The sequence below is a fragment of the Mycteria americana genome, chromosome 2 (genome assembly GCF_035582795.1).
Source record: "Mycteria americana isolate JAX WOST 10 ecotype Jacksonville Zoo and Gardens chromosome 2, USCA_MyAme_1.0, whole genome shotgun sequence".
Taxonomy (NCBI): domain Eukaryota; kingdom Metazoa; phylum Chordata; class Aves; order Ciconiiformes; family Ciconiidae; genus Mycteria; species Mycteria americana.
In genome coordinates this window covers 70,225,963-70,249,332 of record NC_134366.1, presented here as the reverse complement: position 1 = coordinate 70,249,332, position 23,370 = coordinate 70,225,963, and the positions used below count along the sequence as shown (strand labels likewise).

The 23,370-nt window shown below is 38.6% G+C and overlaps 1 protein-coding gene across 2 annotated transcripts in view; it reads left to right on the top strand.

The window, feature by feature from the left end:
• Positions 1-23,370, top strand: part of TPK1 (thiamin pyrophosphokinase 1) — a 312,492-nt gene that overhangs the window by 106,589 nt on the left and 182,533 nt on the right. For both annotated transcript variants that reach the window (XM_075493722.1, XM_075493721.1), the window contains one exon: positions 13,315-13,384. In XM_075493722.1, coding sequence (XP_075349837.1) covers positions 13,315-13,384 — 70 coding nt within the window. The remainder of the gene's footprint in view (positions 1-13,314; positions 13,385-23,370) is intronic.

Here is a 23,370-nt window from a genome sequence, read left to right as displayed (position 1 = left end):
ATTGAACTTGACCTCGAGTGTCTTAGCTAATGCATGACCAGCGCAGGTGTTTGGAAGTAAACTAGTAAAAAGTAGTGAGGAAATAAATATTTTAGGTGAACTTAGAAAAGTCTTCCCTTACACAGTAATATATGCTTTTTCTTCTGGTTATTTTTGGTTTTGTTTTGTGTGGGTTTTTTTTTTCCTACCCCCCCTTTAACATTCAACCTGTAAGGTTTTGGTCTGGGAATTCCCCTATATAGACCAAGGGGAGCTAGCAGAGGACCTGATCAAGAACGGATGAGCAGAAGAAGAGAGAGCTGAGTATCTGGGGAAGACAGGAGTTGTCTTCTTTTAAAACAGGGAGATAAGTGCCAGGTGAAAAGACTGACTTCGGTATAATTCTTGTACTTCAAAGCCCAATAGCTAATAATACTGTAGGCTCCAAGGGCTTATGAAAGGTGAAATCCAGATTAAACAAGTAAAAGTTGTTTGGTTTTTTTAAACATTTTACCAGCTCTTCACTAGGAATACTGATTTAAACCAGGCCAAGTGCAGGAACACACTACTTTAAATGAAAATGTCATGTGTACTAATCTGCAATCTCCAGCACATCTGGTAGATAGGGTAGCATGGGATTGGTGCAGTGACTCACATCACATTTGAACATCCTGTCTTCTAATATTTTCTGTTGCTGATAATGAAGTGTTTATATGGACAGAGCTTGTAAATTAAATAGAATATTGATATTCTTTGTGGCCAACACTTGGCTGATTTAGATAAAGATATATTTGATATACTTAGGATAATTTTTTTCTCCCACACTTGTAAACCGTGTTTCTATGGAAAATTTAAAAGGGTGATAATTTCCAATTAAGTAGCAACACTGAAAAGGAACACTGGCTATAGTAAGATTCACAGCTACTGTGTAGTTCTTTGGGTTTGGGCTTTTTTTTCACTGAACCAGTTTGAGAACAAAGAGCAACACTATACAACGGGTAATGTAGTACCACATGAACAAGACTATGTCCTGGGGTTTTGCTTGTTTGTTTCACTGGGAATGTGTCCTTAAAGCAGACTTTCGGAATAAGCTCTGGTGTGCTAAATCTAAAGTTTTATTTATTGAATGCACAGGTTTCAAGTAAAAGGAGAAAATGGCCCCAAAGAAGGGACCAGTATTTTTGTTCAATGAAGATTGAATGGTTTGGCTTACGATCAAAGGATAGCAAAATGCTTCCATATTAGTATTAATTTAAAAGGGGAAATAATGCAGCTAGACAGGAGGCAATTTAAACAAAACAAAGAATTCCTACCCAGTTTCCATGAATTCACTTCTGAACTTCAGACTTTAAGATATGCTTAAATCCAGTCTCTTCTTCAAAATGAAAAATATGGACCCAAATTAGAGGAAAAAGTTCTTTCATTTTGCACTTCTAGAGCTATTTATCTTTGTAACACATTGAAACTGAAAGTCTGCAGCAGTAATTCCGTAGCATTGTGATAAAATCATCTGCAATATACTGATCATCTTTGTAACTGGAAATAAGCTATGTACAAATCTGTTACTAAAAATAGTTTTTGAAAAATCCAGAAGCTTGCAAGTTTTCCTAAACACTGAGCGGTCCAAAATGTGGGGACGGAAGTCCCTGCTGAGACTTTACTTCTCCATTTATTTTAAGCCTTTCTCCCTTTAGGAGGCCTTAGGGAACTGCCCATGATGCTGTTTCAGAGGTAGAGGACAAGAGCTGTGTCTGCTTAACACAAAGATCTATAAATGGATTACCTTAGACGAGTTACCTGAGGCCAGCAGGTGAACAGCATCCTCTCAATTGCCTTTCCCATTGCACCTTCTTGTGGAAGAACATCAAAACTAAGGTTTTAGCACTTCAGCATTTTCCATGGGAGAGCAAACTGGCTAGAGAGATCTGATGTTTTACTGGTATTACATGGGTTACTGACTGGGTGGCTCTCTAAATAATATCCAAACATCATATTCCCCAAAACATAGTATTAAATTATGGACTTCCCTATATTAAAAATCTTCTGAAAGGCTGGATTTACCTCTAGTAAATTTATAATTTTACAGTTTCAGTCTTGTGTTTTGCTGCTACCCATTGGGTTTTCAGGTCCTCATTAGCTTTGCATAAAACTGCCAACTCATTTAGGCATTGAACTGGGTCCTCGTATAGCATGCACACAAAGCTTTTGGTTTTACATCTATGTTTCCTATTTTAGGGATGACTTAGATATGGATCATCTCAGGACTTTGGTGAACTAATGGCATTATATTTCTCAGCTGCACTGTTGTCTGGAAAGCTATGTCATAAGTGCATATCCTCAGGAGAACCTGAATATGAAATTTTCAGTGAAAATTCTCAGCAAAAGGCAGATGGTGGTGGGTTTTTTCTTATTGCAGAGGGAGGAATAGAGGACACCTTGAGCACTAATACAGCCTGGTGCTTTCCCCACGGGCACGTTGTGGATGATACACAGGTCGTGTATTATAAGTTCAGCCTCTGATTCTGTTTGCAGCCTTGCTATGAGGAGAGTTGTCACACACAAGCTTATTCCCCTTGGGAACATACACTCAGTTTTGTTCAGTAAACTCTAGATTGCATCCTACAAATATTTTTATTTGGAGTTTTATCTTAAGGTTCTCTTATAGCCTCTTTAAAGGGGGGTTTTGAAATCAATGTACTTGTTTCTTCATCACTTTTATGAACTGGGAAACTACTGCTATGCTATCTTCATTTATAACCAGGCTGTTTGCATATAGATGTTGATACTTTTTTCAGGGAGAACAGTATTGTTTTTGCATTTGCTCTATGTAGGAGAATTCAGATGAGAAATCGGAATTCAGAATTAGGGTTTCTAGGGTGGTTTGTAGCCAATTCTGCCTGTCCAAATAAACTTCCTTTGTGTCCTGTGATGTTTTAATGTATCATTTTGTCAAGATAAGTAAAACTTCCAAGAATTATTGCCATTGGTGATTATTTCTTTTGAAAATCTTAACTCACACCTTTTATATTATTTTAAAAATGCAAATATCATATTTTGTCCTTCATTATGGGTTTTTCTACTCTTTTTTTCAAATATGAATAACAAAAGAAACATATGTTTGACAAAAGTATACCATAGGTCTGATCTGTTGTGTCTGTATGCTAACTTGTACTAGGCTGACCTTCTTTCTTGACCATTGGAAAATTTAGCAAAAAGTAAGTGCCCTAGCAAGAATATTATTTTAAGTTTAGATTTATTTTGAGTAGCAAGATTTTTGGGATCCGAGAGTAGTTCTGGTGCAGGTAAATAAAACTTTTCTTCTCCTGAAAAGAGCAATACATCGTAATATCAAAATTGTGTTCAGGTTCGTCCTTAGAGCTGTACTTAGGTGGCAGTACCAGAGTAATAGTGATGCAAATCCACTGCTTCCATGAAACCATTCTGGTTTAAATTGGTACAAATGCCAGTGTGTATGTACCAAATATGAAATAAAGCGGCTAAGATCAAGTCCACTTCATAGCTAGTGGTATATTTCCAGTTTCTTGGGGAAACTTCCCTGTAGCTTACCACTGCACAAATCTGAGTTAAGAGAACGGAAAAGACATGGCGGTCAGTCAGATACAAAGGGGTGAAACTGTCCTAAATGAAGTAATGATATTATCTGCACCCAATGTTTTAGACAAGTAATTCCAAAATACCGGCTTAATTTCAGTGTTTTAAAGTATTCACTTAATTTGATTTAGTTTCAAAGATGCACTAATTTCTCAAATTAAATTGGCTTATAGTGCCTTTCAAGAATGCCCCATAAAACCTTTTTTTTTTTTTCAGATGGAATACTTCCTTTTTTTTTGGACCATTTCTCCTGATGCTGTTTTTAATAGTGTACTATTATTATTGTTTGCTTGAAAATCTATTGAACGGTTTATCTGTTAAAAGTAGGGGAAATGATCTATACACAACACTACGTAGCATGAACATAGGGTAGCTGTATATTGTCAAGACATTAGAAAATACAGTATAAAGGGCAGTTCCACATGCATTAGGAAATTGTATTTACCATCTTAATTTTTCCTTCTCTGGTTTCTTTTTTGTCCCTCTTTTTGATACTTACTTCCAAACAAGTTTTAGACCAAGATTATTCTTTTGAATAGTTTAAACAATTTTTCAAGAAGATGTTGGTGCAAGTTTGATTGGTTCAGAAATTTATGCATTGTAATATTCTAGTTGTCTTTTAACAAAATTTCTGACTTTTATGAGTTCTGAAATTTCCGTGATGCACAAATGGTTTTGTTAGACTATGATATAAAATAGTTGTGTGGAAATCCATTCTGGGCTGCTAAGGAACGGTGTGTGTTTTAGTAGCATGAGAATTAATATATTTTGTGCTATTTAAAATAAGTGTGTGATTAATTTTTTGATGAGTTGCAGGCTACTGCAAATCCAATTTAGGCAAACAATTTGAAATATAAATGTATTAGCGGAAAATATTTAATCATAGACATGAATATGAACTTATCATGCTCATTGCTTTACACTTGCAGGTGGGCTTGAATTATTAATGCATATTGTTCAGTGGAAGCAGAAGAGACAATAGCACTGACTCTGGCTGTGATGAGGAACATAGTCTTGCTGGTGGCCAGTAGCAGTAGGAGATTATTTCTCCTTCTTTGCTGTCTTAGCATAGCTGATCACACTTTTCCGCATATTGCTTCCCCAGCTGCCCCACGTCCTGCTCACTGTGGGGTAGGAAGCAGTGATTGCACGCAGGCTGCTGCTGCTAGCATTGAATCAGCAACCCCAGATCAAAAAGAGAGCTTTTTCTCTCTTTACAGTCTGATCCTTTGTGCAAATGTGTACGTTTTAATGCTAATAAAGGTGATTTGTTTTTTGTCAGTTTTTTCCACGTAGGAATAGAGTCAGCTTGCTACTAAAGCTTGTCTGATAACAACGCTGACTGGCAATTAAACTTGCAGGCAGTTGGGGTATTACATCATGTTTGGAGCTGTTTATCTTCCTTGTGTCAGAAATCAATGTTGCAGCAATGGAAAATATGAAATGAAGAAATAAAAAGTTGCATTAAAACCTTGAAGTCAGTGCACGTTACGCTGAATTATTAAACAATATAATTTAAAAACTTCAGAAATAAAATTGATGTTGAAGCCTCTCCATTTCACTTGATAATCAGGTAATGGATGCAGAAAAAAGCTAGCTGCACGCTTTTTCAGTTATTTCACCTTCAGTTGTGTTTTGATGTGTGTGTTTGGTTTAGGTATGGGACACTGGTAGACAGGTTATAGTAAAGTTTTGTTAGTGAGGTGCGTTGTTCTTACGAAGCAATGAAAGAAGATGGTATTTGAAAGGCAACCTGATGGGGTATATTCTGAAGGATAGCCGGCATGGTGTCTGTAGGGGTTTACTGTTTGAGACTCAGCAGATCCTTCATCAGCAATTAGGGGTTACATAGGCAACTTTTGGGTGAGAGATTTTGGTTACTGATTGCACTTCCTCTGGTGAAGAGCCGCAGTCCAGAACAAGCTGCAGGGCACTTGCATGTTAGTCTGCAAATCAGGATCCAACCCAGCGCCGGGGCTGGCGCGCGGCGCTGCGGGAAGGGCTTGTGAATCTCCAAGGAATTCCGGGTGTCAGAGACCAGCTATCAATAAGATGCAAATATATGATTGTAGAGAGCTTGGATTCCTTCTCACTCTGGAAAAGACAGGATTTAAGACACGAGTAGGATCTCCGGCCTGTGTTTCAGCAACTTGTTTGACTTGTGAGGACCTTTGGTTTGACAATTTACTCTTTAAAGACCTTCAAAACAAATAGTTTATCAGTAAAAAAGTCAGGATTAACATTGTGCACTTCAGTGCGTTTTTCCTCTTTTTGTGTGTGTGTGTGCCCTAATCAGTGGTTTTTTACTGTTACTTGGTAATAATACATGTGTGCTCAGGATTTTTCAAAAAAAATCTGATTAAATGCTACATTATTGCTTTAGGTGTCATTTTTCAAACAGAGAGCAAAAAAAAAGGAGAAAATGAAAAGAATAAACTTCTTCCTGATTCTTCTCCCAGTGGCATCAAGCCACGTAGCCTTGTCATGAAAAGGTCACTTAGATTTTAGTTGAAATGATGGCAGCAAGTACTTTGTTTTATGTTTGGGCTCTTTCCTCCTGGTTTTCGCTGTGACACAGCACGGGGCTGCTCCCGCTTGCGGAGCCTGTTACAGCAATGGGCGTAAGGCAGTGCAGCGAGTACCAGAGCTCCCAGGTTTGACAGAATGGGAGAAGAATGACAGGAAAGAGAAGAAAAAATCATGTCCTAAGTGAGGGTTGTAGGAATATTAAATCTAACACCTGACAAGAGATTACTCCAAACCCAGCAGCCTTGAATATGAATCATTGTAATGAACTCTGCATGGAAGTGTACCTGAAGACAGTCCAGAAACTCAGTCTGGTGAAAACACAGTTGCTCTCCTGCCTCTGTCTCTGACAGCACATTACTCCTACTATATTTACTGATACTCAGGTCTTTTTGCTTGCTGTTGTGTTTTTTGGTACTTGAGAATTTGTTTTTTAAAAGGGTTGATCTATTTGTTTATTCCTTTTTTTTTTTTCCCAAAGTAAGCATTAAGATTTTAAATTTTTTAGGAATTGTTTTTTAAAGTAAGATTTTGTTTCGAGGACTGTGTAACATAGTTTTTGGCTAAAATTCAGGGGAGGTTTTTGTCTGTGGGGAAAAATTGTTTAATTTTCCCTGTGTTTCATTTCTGTGTGAACGTTTTAGAGAGATGTGTTATCTATGTGGCTTTTGCTCAATATTGAATCAATGCGCTGAGAAAAGAATAGTGTTTCCTAATTCATCAGCACATTGGTTCCTTCCTTGTATTCTCATATTTAATTGCTTAATGAATCCTGCCTCTGCTTAGCTGAGATCTCTATGACGTTTACAGCTCAAAGTGGAGTGATTAAAGAAGTACAGCAGTTTTGTAGGAAACATATAATTAATTACCTTACTAGATGTACAGTAGTTTTGCATCTGAGATCCATAATCCAGTCCATATGGAAGCAGGCTGCCAGCTCTGGTGTTGGTGATCCATTTACTTGAGGACTACTGGGATTCTACGCTCTTTGTGAGATACAGGTGGTATAGAAGCCAGGTATGAGACATTTGTGGCTGATGGGCCTTTCTTGGGTACACAGACAATTTAAGAATAGCAACCATTGTTTTCTTTGCAGCATTTGTAAAAGTAAAATTTGTTCCTGGGCTGGAAGTATGCATGAAAAATTGTGACTTGCCAATGGCAGAAGAAAAGAGCAAAAAAAGAGGAATTTTGGGTGAAATTCCTAAGAACAGGCTCAATCCTAGAAAGTGCTGAGTACTACTACAGAAGGCTAACTGCTCTTGCTATTGCTGATTTATAGCAGCATGAATGTGCACCTATAGCAGCAGCTTAGAAAGGACCTGTATATCTCTTTAATTTCATTTGGAACCACAGAATATCCTGAGAGCAGGTGAAATTCTTCATTGTGCTTATTTAAAGCCTTGTGCACTGCTGCAAATTTAAAATACGTGTGACAGGAGCTAAGACTTTTCAGTTTTAGACAAATTAAGAATAGACCTATTTTAAATAGTTCAAAAGCCTCTTAGCAAGACCAGTGTCCAACTGCAAAGCAGAAGACTATTATGGACCGACAGGTGATTTGCTAAACAAAGCTGCAGATGACCAGATGTCTGCAGTCCACTGTACTTGGTATATAATAACGGTTGCATACAGTCCTGATAACACAGGTGGAAATACATGGGTGGGAGGGAATAGTTTGAGATGCAAATAGATACCCTAGCTAGCAATCTGCAGCCATATGAAGCTATGGATTTGTTAAATATGTTTTTGCAGTTTCTGCAGGACAAAGGAGAAAAAGAGAAAGCACATAAATACAGATTATGCATTTTGTGGCTGGTAACTGGTATTTTTTATTAATGCTGAGACAAAAATGTGTTAGCCAAATGTGTCAAGCAAACCAAGCAATTCTCTGCATATCTACCATATATTATCACATATATATTACTACCAGTGCTCCAAGTCATTAATTAAGCAGGGTTCTCTTATGTGTAGATTATGCTGGCAGGTTAATTATGGTTACCAGGTTACTGAATCAATAAATGAATGAGGGAAACAGATTGCATACCTAGAAGTTGTTTTGTAAGATTAGAAAAGGAACAGAGGGGATATATTGAGGCAGTTTAAGGCGAGATGTCGTAAATTTGAATTTAGGCAAAGACATGGATTAATTTCAATATCTGTTTGAAAAAAGAAAAAATATTTTAAATGCTAATTGCAAGGAATAATAAAATAGGAATAATAATAGGAATAATAACATTATGCTTTTCTTCCCCAGGTATTGGTACTGTATATAAGCGTATTCCCTTTTTATGCCCTCATTTTACTCAGTCTGCAAGAGTTGTATCTGTTTTGTAGAGTCTTCTCCCCTGCCTGAATTTGTAGGGCTATTGAAGGTGTGATAAAATACTTGCTTCTCTTCCGCAAAAAGCTCCAGGACTACTTAGCTCAGAGCCAAGACCTTCCTTTTTGTGCTTGATATGCTGTTCATATTCTGTCTTACAGTGACAGGAAGTTATTTATATTTACCAAAAGCGTAAATAGAAATATAATATAAATTGTTTCCATTATTTTTGTTGTGTTAGAATAATTTTTGTAAAAACACATTCACTAATAATTAGCCCTAAAATTGGCCTCTCAACTTCAGTCACTAAAGGGAAATAGTTCCCTGGTTCCTAGCAGAAGAGACACCATTTAAAATGAAGGACATTACTCAGAAAGACTTTGGTTTCTTCATTCACATTTGCCTATGAGAAACTGTTTCAGAGATATCATGGGCTGATAATATGCTCTTGACATAACTCTTCCTCAGCATAGGTGGAGCTGAAGGGTATTTACTCTTGCCGTAATCTCAAACACTACTGGGCTAACATGTGCTGCTCCCAATAGCTTGGGTAGCAATTATTGGCAGTGGCACTGAGTTCCCCCTTCTGTAATCTTCCACTAAGCAGCACAACGAAACAGTTGATTTTTCAGTTATGTCTCCATTCCCTAGTTCACTGAATGACACTGGAGTTCTATCAGAAAGGAATTTGACAGATAGAAAAAGTAGTAATTTGACAGATGGAGCTATTTCTGAGGAGCGGAGTTTAACACAGAATATTCAGGTTGGAAAGGTTGTAATTTGTGGTAATGCCAAGGAGCGCGGATTCGCACACTGAGCTGGCGCTGCAGTGCACTTGCGCCCTTGTGCTCTTAGTGTCGTCTCTTCTAATAACAAGAGCATGAAACGGTACCTTGGGGCGCTCCAGCTGAGCAGGGTGGCCAAGGGCACGGGTCTCCTCTGCTTCTGGTTGTGCTGGTTGAACAAGCTGCTGCTCCCTATTGCGTATCACAGCATCTTTGCTGGAGGTGTTGGTCTTCCTGATCCATCAGAGCTCAGTGAGCTACTTGGATGACCATTCCTTAGGCTGGCTCGGTTCACAGAGGCAGGATTAACTAAAAGCCTTTAGATAAATGTCTTTACTGTCTTAGTTCTTTGACATACATAAGTTAGAGAGTACTTCCACGTGCAGCGCACCTGGCAAATTTGAGGAGTCTCCAATAATGGGGTGGTAACCTTTGGGTCAGAAGAGAAGGTATGTGCAAGACTTCTGTGTTCTGGCTGACCACTTAAGTTATTCTTTCCTCTACAAGCCCCACCATCCATTTTGGTCGCCCTGGAAGATAACTTTGACCCGTGTGTGACCATGAGCACTTCATCCCTCTGTGTCATCCCCTTCCACCTTTTCATTTGTCTTTTTCATCTGTTTAAACTGTAAACGTCTTGGAAGAAGGTGTGTCTTCTGTTTTCACAATGCCAAGCAAAACAAAGGCCCGATCTTGTTCAGGTCCTTCAGTTTCTACAGAAATAATTAATGAGGTTTTGTGTGAGCTGTTGCAAAGTGCCTGGAGACTGCTAGATTTGCCTACACGGTTGTCGTGCTGCACCTTGGCCAAATTGTTGTTTGTAAAGCAATTTTGTTTCTAGTATAAAAGGCACTGTATAAAATCAGTTCCTATTATCTTTTCATAGAGAATTTTCCATCCGAATTGTAAGCTTAGAGTTGCTGACTGTCTCCTTAAACACTTCCAGATAATAATGATACATGTTCTTCCAGCTAATATGTATCGTTACTTTTTTATCAAGCAAGGCTTGGTTCATAGCTGTAGAAATAATATGATTTACTGGCCTCCAGCCAAACAGTTAATTACCTGCTGGTTACTTGAAGCACCTGGGGCTTTGGTTAATTCCAGTGTAAGTTCTTAACTTGCTGGTAAAGGATCAGTACCTCATAAATGGTTTCTGTAAATAACTTTACAATGCTGCTGAAGTTTATTTTTTTTAATTATTTTTTCTTATTTATAAGAATAAATATGTGGGGGACAGCTTTAAATTGCAGTTATATAAGGCAACTATTTTGACCTGAGGTATCAAATAGTAGCCCCATACCCATGTGAACAGCACACAAGTGTCATAGACTGGTTACTTAGGCACCTTCAGGTCTTTGGGAGAATCTCAGTAGTTTTATATGTACCAGACTGATTGAAGACGGATTTGTTCTGTAATTCTTAGTTTGTTTTGGTTTTTTGGTCATGTTGTTTTAAAATAATAAGGTCAGGTGAAGAGATCTTAGGCCAGGCTTCACTTGTGATAAGTCCATTGAGATAATTTACAATATTTAAGGCTCTGGCTGTGTTAAAGTAATTGAGACAGATAATAGACTCTTCCATCTCTCTTTTTCTGTATCTCATCCCTTATTTTTTTCCCAGAAGTCATAAGCCACTTGTTTAAAATGTGGGTGAATAGATGTAAAAATCACTGTTCTCAGAAGGAAAAAGCTGGGGCTGTCTTTGGCCCAGGAAGCATCCTTTAGGCAGGTTCTGTACCTGAAGTTAGAAAATAATTTTTCCACAGCCTTCTTACGGTTTTGGTTATAAAGAGTGTCTCAACTGATGAATTGCTTTTGTAGCTCAAAGGGAGGTAAGAGATTCTGTAATTGCTTAGGTCCTAGGCCTTGCTTAGATGCCTTATATCGGCTAAATAAACCGATGGACAGGATAGCTAATTTAAGGACAGGTACTATACGCTCTTCTTGCAATGGGCCATTACTAAATTCTGTGTGAGCTGAACTCCCTGAGAGAACTTAACAAATGTGCCCAGGTGAAAGGAGTTACATTAATCCAATTTCAGTTGTAACCTCAAGTGAGAAAAGTTAAAAGCTTCCAGTCAAACACAGTGGGCAAAAAAGGTTGTTGTTCTTGTCTTGTAATGCTTATATTCATCAGGATGCATGAGGAACCTGGCAAGAGCCTGAAGCAGTGAATCACCATGGTAAGTGGCTGGCCAGCTACCATAATTTAGAAATTATCTCAGCTAATAAGATTTGTCAGTGTCAAATCTGCTTGACCTTGGCTTGTTAATATGGGTTTGGATGGTGGCTGGACGGAGTGAGCGAAGTAGGATAAGGAGACAGAGAAGAGGACGGTCTGCACACAGGAAGGCTGAGAGAGGTAGTGCTTACCATAGCGTGTACCGTAATACAATGGACGAGAGAGAGCAGGGGTCACTGGAGCAGGAGCAGTGCTAGAAGAGATACTGAGGAGTGCAATGCTAGTTCTCCTGCCCTGCACGTTCTTGCAACCTGAAGGAAAAAAGCTGCTGTACCCAAGGCTACCTGTGATGAACCGGTAGCTTTTGTGCTGCCCTGCTTGCTTCTTTTTTTTTTCCAAAAAGCCGCAGCTGAGGTTGCATGGTACTGCGTGGTGGATATACCCATACAGAACATTCCCTGTGGTGGGACTTCAGCAGCCAAATGAGAAAGAATGGCTTAAAGATGAGAGCAGATGCAGAGATGAACTTCGTTGTCCCGATTTGTATAGGCTGGGTAAGTTGATGGCTAAGCTAGGGCGAGAAGCAGATTGCCCACCTAATGAGTGCCAAAAGGAAAAATGTAGGTTTGTGTCACTGCTGAGAGGTGATTCTAAGTAAACACCAAAGCAAAGCAGCTTTAGCTGAAAATTGGATTCTCAGAAGCAGGAAGGGCCTGATCTGATTGTTTATACCTTTTTTCCAAAACTTGGGCAGGCTGTTCCTTTTCTTTGTCTCTCCTCTTTTTCTCTTTCCCTTCCTCCCCACCAGTCCCCTGACTTTCAGCCCTCTCAGATCTACCAGTCAGTCTGTCTTTGCCTGCAGACCTGGAAGGAACGCTCTACTCTAGTGTAGAAGCGACAGCTTCTTTTAGCTTGCATGCTGCGGTTATCTGACTTGTGCATCTCAGAGCAAAACTGATAAAGACTGCTAAGACAAGATGGTCACTTTCAATCTTCAATACCTTATCATATTTAAAAAAATCTCATGAAAGAACTGTGTGTTAGTTAAATGATGTTTAATAGGGATGCTTATGAATAAAATATACCAATTTATATCTGATTTTGTAATAATAGTGTTAGACACTTCTTTTTTCTCTGACTTGTCTATATAAACAAAGGGATCAAAAGAGAACAGCATGTCTATGCTTGTTTAAATCAATTGGCATTAGTGGCAAGTGTCCTTTGTGGTCCCCAAGTTACGTGGAAGCACTGAAAATTATTGTGGTTTTGTTCCTTTTGTACCTGGATAGTTCAAGATTTAAAGCCAAGACCTAACCCACCTGCTTTATATCAGAAGTTTCAAAGAGTCTGTGGAACAGTATAGGAACTGTAGTAGAATTACCATTTTTGTGTCATAGGAGGGGAAAAAAGAGAAAACTGGTATTGTTGTGCCTAACTATTTTTTTCCCCCAATTTTTATGCAGGTCATTATAGAGCCACCATTGTGAACTTTTCCGCTGGGTGAGAAGATTGTTAGGTTTAAGGTGCAAGTTCCCACTTGTTTAGACAAGTACATGCACGTACATGGAGGATGGGTCCTTTTCAAGTTTTGAATACTTGCCCCCCATGTAGTTTAAGCTGACTGGGCAGTAGGTTAGGATAGATAGAAATAACCTATTTGGAAAGTACAGTGGCACAGTCGGATGAAGATTGGAACTAGTCTGATAAAACCAGTTCAAATGTCTTTTTAGAGAAACAAGGGAATTAGTCAGGCATAGGAAGCTAAAAGCCATATGAGATCTCAAGTTTATTCCCTACGCTGCAATGAACACTTGTGCTTACACAGATATGTCAGTAATGGAGTAACTGATTGTGGTTTTTTGTTTATAATGCCAATACATTGATGTTCTGTTTCTTCACCTGCAGCTGCACTGAGAGCTTGTGCTGATGGAGGTGCCAATCGTCTCTATCGCATGACAGAAGGAAGCCAGGACAGGTATGTTAACAATAAACTTGAAGTCATTGAAGTCATCTCTTCTCGATGAAAGTAAAATATGGAGGAACAGGATCTGTTCAGTTACTGAAGTAGCTGCCTGCTCTGTGCATGGTACTTTAACGAACCGTGGCAGGTAGTATAATATTTTCTCCACATTATCTTTAATTTTTATTCCCAGCTACAATTTTTAAAAACACACAGGTAACCTGAAATACCTCTTTTCCTTAAGCCCACTGGTCTTTTTTCCTCTTGAAAGCTCTGCTCTCAGTCTGTCTTATTTTATGCATCCATCAGAGCTAGGCCTTTGATGCAGCCTCTGAAAAAATTTGCTGTGCCCCTAGCAAGGGTTGACTAGAAGAACATCTGATGCCTCTCACCAGGAGCTAGAACAATGTATGTCCTCTTCAGTCTTCTTGTGAGGCCTTAGAGGAAATCTGTTTGCTTTTCGAAGTGAGACGGGTAATAAAATAGGAAGTCTACTTTTCTTTCTAAATTATTTCTAAATTAGTGTCGGGGCATCATACATGACCAAAGGCAAGTACAGAGCTTATCTATAAATGTATATGCTAGGTGAGAAAATATGACTGAAAGGAGAATATGTTCTTGTTTTCTGTAATGGCATTTAAAATTGTAAAATATCCCAGGTTTCTGCCCCAGAAGTGTTGAGCTGGGGTTGTGATGCAAAATACTGCATTCAAGTGGTTTCTCATTTTTGTAGTGGAACCATGGAACGCTGTGTAATCTGAGTTTACTAAGGATCCTTTGTGCTTGTCTTTAGGATTTTCAGTTGTTTTGAGCAAGAATTAATAAATAAATAGTTTAATAAAAGCAAATAAATTAATAAAGCTGACTCTTGGGGCAAAGGAACGAGACAGGTATTTGGTAGAACTTACAAACTTATGAACAATTTTGTTCATACAGCAAAATCTGGTACATATTTTGTTATTAATCTCATGGCAAGTGTATGATGGAGGCCAGGGGAAGCTCGGTTTCCTCCTGTCCTTCAAAGTAAAGACCAGAGTTGGAGAGGAAGACTGTAGTCTTAAAGTAAAAGTTGACTTAAAATTTATTCCTTTGTCACCTGTGAGAAGTTTGGTGGCTGAGATCTGCAACTGCTAAAACCGAGACAGGAGTCTGTCAAGCACTACTAACTGTTGTAGGAGTATTCCATCTGTAATCTTCTATTTCTTTTCTCCTAGTAGTTGCTCACAGAGCCATATACAACTTAAGCTTGAATTCAAACAGAAATCTGTTTGACTTGCAGCAAGCAGTTCTCTTTGATAATGGTGATGCTTTCCTAAGAACAACATTTTAGAGCTTTCATTTTACCTTCTCCTGTAACCCATTCATGTCTTCTGCACACCTTTATGTTTGTATTAAATAAATATAGTTCAGGGGAAAATGGATGATTATACCTTGACTGAATAGTTCTTTCAGTCTTACATACTTGGCCCTTGGAGTATTCTTTTTCTCTGTCTTTCTTCTTCTAATCTTAATTGCTTTGGGTAGGTATATTTTACCTTCAAAGTGATTCTTTTGAAACAAAAAAAAAAGACCTGCATAATTTTGATTTTTGTCTTTAAAGAAATCATTCTGCTGGAAAGAATATTCATTTACTTCTCTGAAGTATTTTCCCTTAAATTCCCTGTCCAGTGTTATTAAAGAGCTGTCTGCTCAGACTCTACTGACATGCTAATCATTTTTTTAATGCTGTCTTAACCTTCTGTTTAAAACTATTTTATTCAAAGCCCTGATATCTAATTGTGTTGTATCAAAACCTTAAAACTGTAGTCCTTTAATTCTAGGGAGATTATTATATCCAAGAGATATAAATAAAGAACTTGATTGATATTTTGGGCTTGATTCTCAGTGGCACCAAAGTGTCTTTCTGCTGCTCTGGCAGCGTGAAGAATCTTTTAGAATGGGAATTAATTATAACATTCTGGAAAAAGGGTAGCTTGCAATATGGGAGTTATTGGGGCGTTTTCCTTTGGAGATAAGTGAAGTAGCCATTGCTATTTTGAGGGGTCCATTTCCAAATTCTAGAAGAATATAGGGCTAGAAATGACCTCAAGAGATCCATCCTTCTTTCCCTTTGCTTTAAGGTGAAGGCAAACCTATCTGTTCCATTCCTGATGCATACCTACTTAGCTGGTTCTTAAAAATCTTCAAGTGGGAGCTCCCCCACCCCCATCCAGCTTCCTCTGCTTTAGGCTAAAATATGCACAGCTTGTTTGGTCTTTCTTTATTGGTAATCTTTACTTATTGCTCTTACTGGCCTCTCTTCAGTTAGTCCATATCTATCTTAAAGTGCTGTGGCTGAAGCTAGGCAAGATGCTCTACAGGAGACTTACCCAGTGCTGAACAATGCTTTAACTTGCTTCTCGTGTTAAGTTGGCTTATGCTCTTGAATGAAAAGCAGCAAGAGCAGATTCAGGGCCCCCCCATTTCCTGCCTCCACTGGTTTCCTGTTTTCTCCATCGGTGTCTTGACATGTTTCTGTGCTTGAGTGGTTCACCTATTCCCATCAAGCAAAAGAAGCTCTCACCTTCCTCTCTATAGCCCTGCACAGGCTGGCTTAGCAATGTGACTTCAGGGCGTGAGATTAACATGTGTAAAATGTTATATGACTTCATCTGTGTTTGTGGTGGTGTTTTTGTGATGCGTTTGGTTGGTTTTCCCATAAGTTTCTGTAAAAACTAGCTCAACAAATCTGAATTGCAATTACTCTTGTTTAAAAATAAACAAACAAACAAACCAACCCAAGAAAACCTTCATTTTTGTAACTACTAATGAGGAGAAATCATGCTGTTTTTGTCAATGATGTGTTAAAACAAATTACCTTCTAGAGCAGGAGAGGTAGGAAGAGTAACCAAAAGGGCAGGATAACTTTTCCTTAGAGAGGCCCGTCCTTGGGAGCTGTCAGTGTTGGAAACAGAGAAAAGGCAGGAGGGAAGACGAGATGGACTCCTGTGCTCTGTTGCTTTTGTCTCTCTGGCTGTACAGCCCAGAAAGGTTATTTTCCTTAGACTATGTTTTTTCTTTGTTAACATCAGTTCCCACTTAGAAATAAGGCTTACTGCTAAACTGTTCTTGATTGCTAAACATTTGCAGCTAATCAGAGTTAAAGGTGAGTTACTGATCTTTATGGATTTTTTGCTCTGCCTTATTCTGTCTGCCTTGCCTATCCTGTTGTGTGTTTCCTTGAATCACTGTGAAGCACTGCTGTCCGCTTCAGAGTTAGGTTGTTGCTTATCTGTATCACACTACAGCAACTTCTTTCTCAACCCTTTCTGACTAAATCTTAAGGCATCAATTTACCTGTGTGTCACTGGCTTTGGGGTATATGAAGGTGAAGATGCCTCAAACTGTCATCATATTGGCACCTGTAAAAACAATCATTAGTACTTGTGTCTCAGATGCTATTTTACAGAGAGATGTCAAATCCATCGTGTACTCAGGTTTTGCAACATTAAGAGCTTCAGGTCAAAGAGGGGAGCAGTCAGCTCTAGAAGAGGAAGGATAATCCTATCATAAAAAATGCTGGCTTTCCGGGGTTCTGTTTAATATTTCAGTATATCAGACTTACTGTATGTCATGAGCTGGGTTGCCTACAATCACTAAGAACATCACTTTCACTATACATCCAGTTTCTTTCTGTGAACTGCATAAAGTATGAGAGTAGCAGTGAAGCTGAAAAATGGTTGTATATTTTGATGTAGCATTTTCTACATGTAAAACATACATGAGGTGTACTTAGGTGGTGCACGAAAATGCAGTTGCTACTGTATTATTCTTCTCTCAACTGGGCATGCAGGAAGGCAGCTCCAGGAAGTTCTACATGTGTGTTTGAACATTAGGAACAAATTTTGTAAACATTTCTGGTTGATGTAGCTGCTACATTTCAAGTATAGACCTCAAAAAATCTTTTTAGAAGCAACTTATATTCAGGAATACAGATTGCTACATAAAGTTTGTCTTTTGGTGACATCCCCCCCCCACCCCCCACAGGGATTTAAATAAGCCATTTAGTGAGAATGAAGCAAGGGTATTGGTTGTACAAGGTGATGTTACTGATTTAACTCGGATTTAACAAACTCTTCTATGTCCTAGGCTTTGTGTTGAAAAACTAAAGTGGGAAATAGAAGTCTTAATTGTACAGCTTCCACAGCTTACACTTGCTGAGTTTTGTACTTGTAAGTATCAATAAATAAATTCAGACATATCACAAACTTTTCAATGCTGACTGCTCCTGAGGAGTTTCTTGTCCTTCACATGCCTGGAAATGGTTTCCAGGATTAGCTGCTCCATCACCTTCCCAGGGATTGAGATGAGGTGGAGCAGCCTGTAGTTCTCCGAGTCCTCCTTCTTGTCCTTCTTGAAGACAGGAGTGACGTTTGCTTTCCTCCAGTCTTTGGGCACTTCTGCCAGTCACGATGATTGATCAAAGATTATCAAGAGTGGCCTTGCAATGACACCAGCCAGCTCCTTCAGCACTCATGTGTGCATCCTATCTGGGCACATGGACTTATATATGTCCATTTTGCTTAAGTATTCCCTGACCTGATCCTCTTCCAGCAAGGGTACATCTTCCTTGCTCCAGTCTTTCCCCCTGGTCTCTGATGCCTGGGATTCCTGAAGGCGAGTCTTGCTAGTAAAGACTGAGGCAAAGGCGGCATTGAGTACCTGAGCCTTTTCCATGTTCTGTATAACCAGGTCCCCTGTCTCATTAAGCAATGGGCCCACATTTTTCCTAGTCTTCCTTTTGTCATCTACATACTTATAGAAGCCCTTCACATTGTCTTGGATATCCCTGGCCAGATTCCATTCCATTTGGGTTTTAGCTTGCCTAACTTCGTCCATCCCCAGGCAAAGTTCCATGCATTCCAGCTGCACTCTCACATAAAGGGCAACTCCTCCTCCTCATCTTCCCATCCTGTTTTTCCTAAAGAGCCTGCATCCCCTCATTGCAACACTTTATCCACGTTTCTGTGATCCCAACAAGATTGTAGCTCTGCAACTGCACACAGATCTCTAACTCATCATGCTGCATGCATTCTCCAGGGCTTTATTTTGCCTCAAATGTTTTAAAAGGAAGCAATAGGCTTAGCCTTTGAATAGGAAGACTAAGCTAGTGTAACTTCCATGAGGAAAAGTAGTCGCGTATTTGCTTGCGTGAAAGGTGGAAAGATAACTCATAGTGGAATTGTCTGTATATTTTGATGGCTTCATGTGTGCATTTTGGCAATTAGTGAGGGTTAGTAGTGCCAATTCACCAGCCATCCTGTCTTCCTTTTGTTGGCTAGTTCAATTGGCTATTTATAACTTACACTGAATTCGCCTAATCTTAGAAACCACTGTCTCCATTGTCAAGATCATAAAAAAAGAAACAGCGAGGCAACAGCTAGCAATACCCATATGTAAAATGAGATCTTTTGTCTTGTTTCCTGAATAACCTTCTATTCATGGAAAAGTGGGCCCCTAGCAGGATTATAGAGTGAGAAATTCATATATACTTGACTGTGTTCTATATTGGATTAGAAGTAGGGTACTTAAGGTAATTAGCCATTGATGTAGCTTAATGTAGGGTTGAGAGGAATTCTTTACCTGAACTCTTCAGATTAAACTGGATACTGTTTTTAAGCTATTTTATATTCAGGCAAAATTTAGGGCACCGGTGCAGAAAACATTGAATGAGATTTTCTGAGTATAGAGTTATACTAGAAGAGTACAATGGTCTTTCCTTGTCTTTAAAATCTATTCATTGTTCATTGTATGTTTTGAGGAGGATGAGAGAGAGTTATACATGTGAAGTTTTTGCTTTATTAATGTTGATATAAGGATATGTTTCAGTAATGTTTAAAAAAAATTGGCCTCTGAAACTGTGAGGTCAAAGCTATTTGAAATGGCTTTCCTGTTGCCGCTGGTGGTGAAGAGTTCTTTGAATTGAGGGATTACAGTCTGAAAGCCAAGAAAGTTGAAAGCTGAAGCAGTGCTTTATTTCTCAAATGGCTTAAGGAAATCTTTTACATCAGACATTTTTGCCTGACCTAAAAACTGTAGCAGTGTTTAAAGATCAAAATCAGGATCGTGAGTTTATCCTAATAAATTCTGCAGGAGTGTTCGGAAAACCCATCCATATCCACAGTCTGCTCCTTTAGGAAAAACCTGACTTGGGATCCATTTTTAAATCCTGTCTTACTTTAGAAAACTGCCAGGCATCAACAAATTTCAAAAAACCAAAGCAAATTATCTCTCAGTGTTTGGAAAGATGAGTCCTTTTGGAGTTACGTAATGTGTTTGTTTCAGGTAGTTCAGATGAGAAATTCTCAAGACACATTAAGATCATCTAGTTTTTGGCTTTTTTCATTTACGTCTTCAATTTAATTACTTTCACTCGATTACATTTTCAAATGCATTTTTATTCCAGTAGCCGTGCACTGTAAATATAATTCAAAGTTTATTTCAGAAACAATGACGAGTTGAGATATCAAGAGCTGAATATCAAGAGATACTCATAGATTCAGTCCTCAATTTAAACCAAGATTAGCTTCCTGTACTGGGAGGTGTTTTCTGAAAGTACTAGGGCAATAACATCACTAGGCGTATCAGGCTTATTGGGTCTCTGAAACAAATGCTAACAGAAATGAGGAGAGGTGAAAATCATTGGTGCTTTTTTTACTGCTGGGTTCCTCTTGATATTAAACAGCAGTATAAAGCCAGACCAGGAGTATGCATTCTTCTGGAGTTATTGACTAAGTCACTGTAGTGCTCTATTTCTATTTAGTTAGTCATCAGATGCTATAAAGGAAAAATCTGAGAGTTACATAGCCATAGGTCAGGTTCTCTTGAGAATTTTAGGAGGGGCAGAAGTACTGTTGTGCAGATCACACAAAGTGGGGATACATTTTGAGGGAGACACCAGCAACCATCTGTAAAAGTTGTTTTACAGCTAGATTTACTTGGAGATGCTTCTAATTGTACTTACTACTATGTGCCATAAACCATAACAGAAAGCAGACAAGGGCTTTTCCACCATCCTCTCAACCTGAAAATCAAACAGCAGATTATCATCTGATTTAAAAAAAAAAGGCACACGGGCTTATAAATATTAGTAGAATTTAATTGTGATTAAGTTACTCATTATGTGGAATTTGTTGCTTTTGCTAGTCAAGATGGAAATTGTAGAATTAATAGTAAAATTTATAACTAATAATGATGGGAGGTGACAGTGTTGTCCATTTTTGTGACTCCTGAAAGTTAGACCTCTGTTAGAAAGAAGGCTTAGTCTCATCATACTCTTAACAGAACCTATGAAATGGCTAGCTTTTCATCCCTGATGTATACGTGCATACACAGATGCGCACACACCGTGTTTCTTTTATTTCAGGAGACACTGAAAGTAAGTTACTGCCTTAGTACAGGACCACGCTTTCTTTACAGGAGAAGAGTAAAAAAGAAAAGCACTCTTAGGTAGAACTGCTGCATATGACTCACAAGTGGCAGATGCAGATGTACCAGGTTTCACCTAGAGTAAGAGTGAGAGTATTGTCTACTGGTTAAAATGGAGAACTGGGAATCAAGACTTTTGTTCCTGATTTGCTCAAAGTCATCCAGTAAGTTACCAAATCATCTCAGATTCTCAGTCAGTCACCTTTAAAATGTGGGCAAATAGCCCTTAAGAAGGGCTAAAATGCTGTCCTTGTTCACGTGGTCTCATCAGAGTTTCTGATATTTCCTTGTTAAAAGCTGAGCCTATAAAAGGGCCAGATCTCATTCCTCCTGAAATCAGTATTTAATAAGGAATAGTAGGTCCTAGGTGGAGGCAGAATTGATCTCCATTAGTACTCCAGGTACCTGCACATTTTGGCATAAATCCACAGATTTTCTTTTTTTTTTTTTTTTTTGATACCTCAAGGCATTCAAAGATGGCAAAGACCCTGTTGTTCTAGCCACATCAACAGACCTAAGTGTGAGACTCTGCTTTTCTGGAATGATCCTAATCTTGTTAAGGAGTAGATGGGAAGGACCAGGACAAAAGTCTGGGGAGATGGAGTGATGCACAAATACAAAACAGATGGACAGTTCAACACTGGCTGCCAGTGAGGTGGTCTGCCCATAAAACTGCATTGTCCCAGTAAAAGCACCATAAGCCAGGTTATAATTGCCAACTGGGAAAATAAAGGGTCACAATTTGTCCAGAACAGTAGTTCTGGAAAAAACAGGAAAAAAAAGTGGCTGAGGAAAGGAGAATATAGGGACACTTCAGTTAATCCCAGGTCTCTCAATCAGAGGGTTTGTATTGCTTCAGCTTCTTCAAATAGCTGTATCTATGCCCCTAGTGTACTGTAAGTAGAGGAATGTCATCTCCATCTGGGTGATTTCTGGCTTTATGACATGGTAAAAATCATTTATGGCCACCCCGATGCTAGAAGTTAGGACTTTGTAGTGATAAAATATCTGTGCATTGAGTCACCGCTGGAAAAAGCAGCTCGGAAGAGAGTCCTGAGCTGGCCTAAGAGCACTCTGCACTTTATAGTGTTTCTCCTTGTTGTGCCTAAGGAGTAATTCTCAGGATCCAGGGAAAGCTGGCTCTGTGTGTAGCGTTAGGGTGAAATGTATGCCTGTGTTTCTTTTGGATCTCTGAATATCAATAGAAATGAAGGATTAGGCAGGCAATGCTTTCTTTTATGGAGCAATACTTTTTACAAGTGTTTGTGGTGGGCTGGAAGGTGGGAGTTCTGCTGTGTTTGAAACAAAGCAAAACTAGAAAGTTCTTATAAGCCTCAAACCAGGATGGGTCTTTGCTGCAATAGTACTTGCCATTTAAAATTTGAAATATGAACTTTATATTAAACATGGCAAGAGCGATGTTAGATTTGAAAGAAGCTCTGTTAAGACTGAGAAGAATGCCAAGACCAGTGTTCAATCTGGGAGCACAGAAATACATGTGCTATCAATGCCTTAAAGTGACTGTTAATAAATGACCTTAAAGTTGACTGATCTGCACTGTTGCCCTTCAGAGATTTAGGGAAGGATTACTAGTGCTATAGCACTTGTTCAGTTCTTCAGCTATTTTTTTTCATAGTCTAGAAAATTCCTGGAGAGTGCTGATATAGTCCCTTCCAGGTGACTTCAAATTACAGAATATTACATAATGGGACTGAACACAAATAACACCCATAGATAAATTATTCAGATTAGTTTTTGCTGTCTCTAAAATGCTCTTTCAGTAAACTTATTAGTGATTGTTGGAGCGTAAACATATTCTGGATGTTTATTTCTTGGTTTTCTTTCCTATTCTTTTTCTTCAGTAGACTCTGTTCTCTTTTTATAAATACATGAAAGCCAGAAGTTCTGACTTTTAACAATTTGCATTCAAATGGGCACCTTTATTTTGAGAACAGATCATTGTATACTTCAAAACTGTTTAAATTTAGTGTTAGTGAAGCCAGTAGCTTGCGAATGGGGGACTATATGCATTATAGAATATAATGAGAAGTAAAACTTTAAAATATAAATCCATTTACCTTTAAACTATTTTTCCTAGTGCTTCTGCTAAGATTTGTTTTTAAATCTAATTGTATTCCAAGAGTGTTTCCGTTTTACAAATGGACTCTTTCAGCTTTTCATTTTAAAATATTTTGTGCCAGAGTTGTTTTCACAGAAAATGCTACCAAGAACAAGGAACTGTGTTCTCAAACTATGATCAAGGCTACTTATTACAGTGATAAATGGGAATAGTTAATAAATTAACTATTTAGGGCCAAGTGATGAATACTCTGTGCCTCTTCTGACAAGGACAAGCCATGGAGCAAAAACTGCAGAACCAGTTGCAAAGCTGTCCACATGAAGGGTTGAGCATCAGTTAATCAGTTGGACTAGGTAAGGTTGCCAGGCAGCTCTACAAATTCTGTAATTGAAGACACGAGGATTAATCCGCGGTAAAAAGTTAGAGCCCTATGACATCATCGAGCCAGTTTAGT